The 7,835-nt window shown below is 58.9% G+C and overlaps 1 protein-coding gene across 1 annotated transcript; it reads right to left on the bottom strand.

Annotated features, from left to right (window-relative positions):
• Positions 1-10: 10 nt before the first annotated feature.
• On the bottom strand, positions 11-4,298 carry LOC101023962 (SWI/SNF-related matrix-associated actin-dependent regulator of chromatin subfamily E member 1-related; the record flags this gene model as incomplete). The annotated part of the gene is made up of 8 exons (XM_031661359.1): positions 4,223-4,298; positions 3,872-3,927; positions 3,417-3,525; positions 2,632-2,835; positions 1,571-1,691; positions 946-992; positions 609-681; positions 11-321 (listed from the first exon to the last, which is right to left on the bottom strand). Coding segments are annotated over exons 2-8 (903 nt in total), but the record flags the coding sequence as incomplete, so codon positions are not given.
• Positions 4,299-7,835: the final 3,537 nt, after the last annotated feature.

The following is a 7,835-nucleotide window of genomic DNA, read 5'->3' as shown; positions in this document are numbered from 1 at the left end:
AAGGGGGGACGGCGCGATGGGCGGGGCCGGGTGACTGTGGAAGGGGGGAGGCGGGCGGGGCTCGGTGACCCGGGCGGGACTGGGAGATGGGGGCGGGGCCCTCACCCGGCACCGGCAGTGAGGCGAAGCTGGCGGTGAGCGCCTGGCGCACGGCCTGGAGCTGCTGCTGCAGCGCCAGCGTCCTCCGCTCCTCCAGCGCCAGCTCCTGCTCCAGACGCTCGCGCGCGCTGCTCATGCTCTGCGTGTGCCTCTGCAGCACCGCGTTCTGCTCCTCGAAGGCCACGTTCATCTTCCGCAAACGCCGAAGCTCCGCCTCGCGCGCTGCGCCGGGCGTAGGGGGAGCGGGGTCAGAGCCTGCGCCTCCCCTCTCCCGCACCGCCGGGCTTTTGCCAGGGACGTGCCCCTTGCCCGGGCTTCCCTCACTGGGCTTCCCTCACTGCGCCGTCTGCCTCCTGCTCCACATCAGCTGCTAGGGCGACGGCGCGCACCTGGGCGCTCATAGGAAACCTCCCGATCCGTCTCCTCCAGCCTTGGGGCCCTCTTGGCCCACGCCCCGCTCCACTACCCACTTCCACGGAGTTCGCATCAGGACCGCAGTTAACGCTCACCTTTGTTTTGGTCCAAGAACTCTTCAGTGAAGATGGGAACATCGAAGGTGGAGAAGCCATCGCAGTCCCCACCCTAACAGGAAGGGACAAAGTGGCAATTTTGCTGGTGGTAGGGGGCAGCCACGCTTTCTGGGTGTGTCCCAAGCCTAGGAGGGTCTCCTGGGGCACCCCGGGTGGGAGTGCCACCAATAGCGTCCCCACGGTGCAGTGGTACCGCCCCTGCTTGCACACATCTGGGCGTGTGGCGATCGCTTTCTCCCCGGAGCTCTGGCTCAGGGTTCTGGAAGCCTCCAGACCTTTCTCCCCCAGGTGCTTTGAGAAGAGGAAGGTCGCTTACCTTGTGTCCATTCAGGAGGGTGTTCATGAGCCCAGAGCCTGAGTCTTCTGGCGGGGGAGGGGAAGGGCAGAGTCAGCCTCCCAGGCCTCCAAGGACCATGCCCTGCACCCTAGGTCAGTGCTGCTCAGCCGACTCCAGCTCCCCACCTGAGTCCCCCGCGTCTGGGCATCCCCCATCGCTGCAGCGAGTGAGCCCCCTTCACTCTGGTTATGTATCTTTTCCCCGCCCATCCCACGGGACTGTGCCCCATGGAGCCGAGGCCCTGCCTGGGCAGAGGTCGCACCCCACAGAGCAGAACCCCAATTGCTCGCACCGGCCCCTCTCACTTTTTTTTTTTTGAGACGGAGTCTTGCCCTGTCGCCCAGGCTAGAGTGCAGTCATCTTGGCTCACTGCAACCTCTGCCTCCCGGGTTCAAGCAATTCTCTGCCTTTGCCTCCCGAGTAGCTGGGATTACAGGCACCGTGCCACTACACCCAGCTAATTTTTGTATTTTTAGTAGTGGGGGGGCGTTTCACCATGTTGGCCAGGCTGGTCTTGAACTCCTGACCTCAGATGATCCACCCACCTCGGCCTCCCAAAGTGCTGGGATTACAGGCGTGAGCCACCGCGCCTGACCCCTCCCACCTTTCTTGATCTTCTTCTCCTGGATCTTCTCCGTGCACATCTTATAGGCTTCCGACTGCTGGTAGGCCCGCAGCTCCTTCATGTACTGCTGCTTCTCTCTCTCGGCCTCATCCAGGTACCGCTGGGGAACAGCACCAAAAGACCTGAGGCAGGGGAAGCCTCTAACGCCAGGACCCAGTCTTCATCACTCAGCTTTCACAGCACCCTCCCCTCTCCTGAACCTTCCATAGTTCCCTATTCCCTCCAGACAGACAGAACCGGCTCCTCAGCCTGTTGCTCAAGGACCTCTGAGCTCCCACATCACTTCCCATGCCCCAGGCTCATCCCCAACTCCCGCCCTGACAAGACACTCCTGGGCGCCAGAGTCATGCGCAGGCACCCAACCTCCAGGGTATGTGGATACCTAGACTCCCTCCTGCACCCGTTTTTCTCTTTGAAATTTCACTTACAGGGGTGCAAAGCGGTGGTGGCTTTTGTTACATTTCCGTGATGTTTTTGCAATTTTTAAACTAACAGTATACGAAAATCAGATTTCACAAAAAATCCAGGCCTTATCCTGACTTCTTAGACATATCTTTGTTGGTCACCCAGTTTTCGATCTGTCTTGCCTCTTGCTAGCCGCGCCCCCAAAAGCTGGTCATCGGCTGGCCATGGTGGCTAATGCCTGTAATATCAGTACTTTGGGAGACTGAGGTGGGCAGATCATTTGAGGTCAAGAGTTCGAGACCAGCCTGGCCAACATGGCGAAACTCCATTTCTACTAAAAATACAAAAGTTAGCAGGGCGTGGTGGCTGGAGCCTGTAATCCCAGCTACTTGGGAGGCTGAGACAGGAGAACTGCTTGAACCCGGGAGGTGGAGGTTGCAGTGAGCCGAGATCGCGACACTGCACTCCAGCCTGGGCAACAGAGCAAGACTCCATCTCACACACACACACACAAAAACTGGTCATGGGTGGGCATTTCACCAGGCAGAAGGAAAAGCCCTGCACGTGGAATCCTTTGGGGGTCGGGGCTACTGGTAGTACGGGGGTCCGTCGGCCCTGCTCAGCGCCCCGCTCACCTGCTTCTCCGTTGGCTGCAGCTTGCTCCACTCGGCGCCCAGCATCTTGGTGATCTCGGGAAAGGGCAGATCCGGGTGGCGCGTGCGGATCTGCTCGCGCCGCTCGTTCAGGAAGCGCACGTAGCCTGTGACCGGTGCCTTGGGCCCATTCGGCAAAATCTTCTTCCGCTTCTTGCCCTTGGGCCAGCCGCGTTTCTTCACCGGCTGCAGAACCGGGCTGCGTCGTTGGGAGGGGGGCCTGGCGTACTGGGGCGGGGCTCAGAGGGACATGGGCGGGGCCTAATGCTGTATGGGCGGGGACGGGGCGGGGCCTAGTTGGGAGGAAGAACCCGGAAGAGATGGAGGTAGGGCCCAGTCAGGAGTCAGGACACGGTGGTTTAGAGGGGTCCCTGGCCAGGGATGAGGGGATCCCAGAGACTATGGGCCGAGGTTTGAGCACAGGGATGGTGTTTACTTAGATTGTGGGCGTGGCCTCTGCTTGGTGGGCGTGGCTTCTTGGAGAAAGGGCCCACAGGACCATGGGGAGGGTGCCGCCCCCAAGGAGTGGAAGTGGGCGGGACCTTAGAGTGGGCAGAGCTGGCATTGTGTGGTGGGCGGGGCCTGGACTTAGGGAGGCAGAGGACCTGTCAGGGGCGTGGCAGCTCGCACGGGGCGGGGTCTCAGCTTCCGGAGGAAAATCTGGGCTGTGGGCGGAGCCACAAGCAATTCAAATCCAGCCTGGGGCGGGACTTCAAGGCTGGGGCCGCAGCCCGGGGCCTCCCCCAGCTCAGCGCAGGGACTCTCACCTCCTCCTCGTGGGACCCCTTCTCGCCGGCGCGTGGACCCTCGCCGCGCTCTTGCTTGACAGCCACCACGAAGCCCCCATGCTGGCCCGGAGCCTTGCCGCCCGCCGGCCTGGAGCCAAGGATACCGAGGTCAGCCCCGTCCCTAGAGCCTCCCCTCCCCCAAACGCCTACCCCAAGGCTTTTAGACCCCCGACGACGGGGCTGCTGCGAGAGTGCACGAGCCCGAGGAAGCAGGGTCTGATGGGGTCAGTATCCGCGGAAGGTGGGACAAGCGGGGCTCCTGGGAGGGGCTGGAGGCCGAGGTGGGGTATGCAGGATTGGATGGAGGGAGAAGCCCCCTGACCCAGGTTGGGGGCGGTCGAGACCCCGGCCGGGGTGACTGGGGCGGGGGTTCAGGAGCTAGGGCTGCAGCCGGGAAGGCAGCGAGGGCGTGGGGAGGGAATCGGTGCACTCACGCGGCGGCCGCGCCGGGCTGCTTGGGGCCGTGGGACATGGCTGCTCCGGGCCGGACCTGGAACACGGACGCGGGCGGAGTTGAGTAGCGCCTGGGCTGATTGATGGCGGACCGCGAACTGGGGTATCCCGTGATGGAGAGCCCCGGGATGCCGGGCCCGGAGCGCTGGGGGGGCCGGATCCGGGGGCGGGGAAGTCCTCGAGGGCGGGCGCCCCAAGAATCCTTTGTTGGGCGATTGCCCCCCGGGAGGCCTAGGCCGGTTCCCCCCGGCCCAGGAAAGACCCCGGCCCGGCCCTGGGACCCCCGCACCCCCGCCCCCTCGCAGGGCCCGGAGTTCCGCGGCTGTTTTCACCTCCAAAGAAACTTTCCCGGACCTCCCGACTGCGCGACGCTCCAACCAACCGCCCGCAGCCCACCCCCGCCGACTGCCCCGCCCCTCCCCGCCCCCGGCATGCTAATGAGGCCTCGGCGAACGGTCCCATTGGGTGAGGCCTTCCCCCGGGGCGTGCCCATGCAGATACCGATCGGCGCGCCGGCCGGCGATTGGCTGGGGAGGCTGCTGAGCCGCGTGGGAGGTTGGTAAGGAAGGCGGCGGGCGGTGCGTCAAGTTCGGCTGCGCTCGGCCGCGCTCGGGACCAATCGGGAGCGCGTGGCGGACTTGCCGGGCGGAGCCTCTTAAAGGGCCAGTAGGTGAGGCGCCGACTCCTCCTCCCGCTCTGAGGGCGATACTCCCAGCAGCTGCCGGATGGCGCGACCCGCGGATCCGGGTCGGGCCCCGCCCCGGTTGCCATGGGGACGGAGGTGGGTTTGCTAGGGTTAAGTTCCTGCGAGGCAGCCCCCAGCCCTAGGACAAGGTGGGACCTGTTCTTAACATCCTGCAAAACCTATCGGAGACGTTTCCTATTTATTTATTCAGTTTAGAACCCCCGACATCCGGATCCGAGGGCTTCTGGCCACAGGGGCGGCTCTCCCAGTGGGATCTGGGCTTTCCCTCCTGTGCAATGGGGACATCGCACGATGTCCAGGGCATAGAGGCTGGGATGCTGCGAAGCTGAGAACGGGGTGTGGGTCAGGCAGGGGGTGGGGTTGGGAGCTGGGCTGGAAGTATTTGGGGAAAGATAGTGGTGAAGGGAGGTTGCAAGGACCTGGTGAAGTTGGGTCAGGATGCTCCGCTCTGGGGGATCAGACCCAAGTTGGGGGCTGCTCACTTCCTCTTTTTTTTTTTTTTGAGATGGAGTCTCGCTCCGTTGCCCAGGCTGGAGTGCAGTGGCTCGATCTCGGCACACTGCAACCTCTGCCTCCCGGGTTCAAGCAATTCTCTGCCTCAACCTCCCGAGTAGCTGGGATTACACACGCCTGCCACCACGCCTGGCTAATTTTTGTATTTTTAGTAGAAACAGGGTTTCACCATCTTGGCCAGGCTGGTCTTAAACTCCTGACCTCGTGATCCACCTGCCTCGGCCTCCCAAAGTGCTGGGATTACAGGTGTGAGCCACCGCGCCCAGCCCCCTTCCTCTTCCTCAAGTCCGCTCAAATGTCACCTGCTCAGCCAGGCCCTCTCCTCTGATTTTTTTTTTTTTTTTCTCCGTAAGTCGGTTTCCTCTCTGTGGCCTGCCTGTTTGGTTCACAGCAGTGCCCATGGTGGGTGTTCAATACACATTCATTGAATCGTTCAAATGTCTAGGAGGCAGATGCAGTCAGCTGCTTTGGAAAACAGACTGGCATTTCCTCAAAGGGTTAAATAAATGTGGAATCACCATGCAATTCAGCAGTTCACTCCTAGGAATATACTCCAGACAACTGAAAACAGGTGTTCAAACAAAAGCGTGTACACAAGCGCCCATAACAGCGTGATTCATAATAGCCAAAAAGTGAAAGCAACTCAAATGTCCGCTAACAATGCATGGATCAATGACGCGATATATCCTTACAACAGAATATTATCGGCCATAGGCTGGGTGCGGTGGCTCACACCAGTAATCCCAGCAGTTTGGGAGGCAGGCGGATCACTTGAGGTCAGGAGTTCGAGACCAACCTGGCCAACATGGTGAAAACCCAGCTCTATTAAAAATACAAGCCGGGCGCGGTGGCTCACGCCTGTAGTCCCAGCACTTTGGGAGGCCGAGGCAGGTGGATCACGAGGTCAGGAGATCGAGACCATCCTGGCTAACATGGTGAAACCCCGTCTCTACTAAAAATACAAAAAATTAGCCAGGCGTGGTGGTGGGTGCCTGTAGTCCCAGCTCCTCGGGAGGCTGAGGCAGGAGAATGGCATGAACCCAGGGGGCAGAGCTTGCAGTGAGCCGAGATCGTGCCACTGCACTCCAGCCTGGGCAACAGAGCAAGATTCCGTCTCAAAAAAAAAAAAAAAAAAAGGAAAAGAATATTAGCAGCCATAAAAAAAAAGTAGCGAGTCTCTGACACAGGTCACAGCATGGATGTACCTTGAAGACATCACGCTCAGTGAGAGAAGCCAGACACAAAAGACCACACAGTGTGTGATCAAAATGTTCAGGACAGGCCCATCCACAGAGACAGGAGGGGGACACATGGGTGCCAGTGGGTAGGGAATGGCTGCTGAGAGGGATGCGGTTTTCATTTGGGTGATGAAAGTATTTTACAATTTGATTTCAGTGATGCCTGCATGACTCTGGAAATATACTACAAGCAATGGAATTGTATGCTCTAAATGGGTGCATTATATGTGAGTTAAGTCTCAATAAGCCCGTTGTCGTAAGATGCAGCCCGGGGCTGAGGAAGGGGAGCTGGCCCTGGTATCTAGACGGTTCCACACGCCAGACCTGGCTCTGTTGCTTAATCAGCTGTCTGACCTCCCAGGCCTCCCCTGTGTCTCTCTGCTGACTTAAAAATAGTCCAGGTGAGGCCGGGCGTGGAGTCACCCCTCATGGCCATAGTCAATAACAAATTAATGGTACATTTATTTGTTTATTTATTTTATTTTATTTATTATTATTATTATTATTTTTTTTTTTTTTTTTTTTGAGACGGAGTCTCGCTCTGTCACCCAGGCTGGAGTGCAGTGGCCGGATCTCAGCTCACTGCAAGCTCCACCTCCCGGGTTTACGCCATTCTCCTGCCTCAGCCTCCCGAGTAGCTGGGACTACAGGCGCCCGCCACCTCGCCCGGCTAAGTTTTTCGTATTTTTTTAGTAGAGACGGGGTTTCACCGTGTCAGCCAGGATGGTCTCGATCTCCTGACCTCGTGATCCGCCCGTCTCGGCCTCCCAAAGTGCTGGGATTACAGGCTTGAGCCACCGCGCCCGGCCTATTATTATTTTTTGAGACTGAGTGTCACTCTGTCACCAGTGCAGTGATGCGATCTCGGCTCACTGCAAGCTCCACCTCCCAGGTGCATGCCATTCTCCTGCCTCAACCTCCGGATTAGCTGGGACTACAGGCGGCCGCCACCACGCTTGGCTAATTTTTTCTATTTTTTAGTAGAGACGGGGTTTTGCCACATTAGCCAGGATGGTCTCGATCTCTTGATCTCGTGATCCGCCCGCCTCGGCCTCCCAAAGTGCTGGGATTACAGGCGTGAGTCACCATGCGGCCTTTTTATTTTGTTTATTTTGAGATGGAGTCTTGCTCTGTTGCCAAGGCTGGAGTGCGGTGGCATGATCTTGGCTCACTGAAACCTCTGCCTCCCAGGTTCAATGATCCTCCTCCCTCGGCCTCCCAAGTAGCTGGGATTACAGGCATGAACCACCTTTCTATTAGGTTTTTTGTTTGTTTGTTTTTGTTTTTATTTTGACAGAGTCTCACTCTGTCATCCAGGCTGGGGTGTAGTGACACGATCTAGGCTCATTGCAACCTCCGCCTCCCGGGTTCAAGGGATTCTCCTGCCTCAGCCTCCCGAATAGCTGGGATTACAGGCACCCGCTACCAAAACAGGCTAATTTTTTTTGTATTTTTAGTGGAGACGGGGTTTCATCATGTTGGCCAGGC

The sequence above is a fragment of the Papio anubis genome, unplaced genomic scaffold (assembly GCF_008728515.1).
Source record: "Papio anubis isolate 15944 unplaced genomic scaffold, Panubis1.0 scaffold1367, whole genome shotgun sequence".
Lineage (NCBI taxonomy): Eukaryota > Metazoa > Chordata > Mammalia > Primates > Cercopithecidae > Papio > Papio anubis.
Note: the sequence above shows the minus strand (reverse complement) of the source record. Positions and strands in the feature narration are given on the sequence as shown.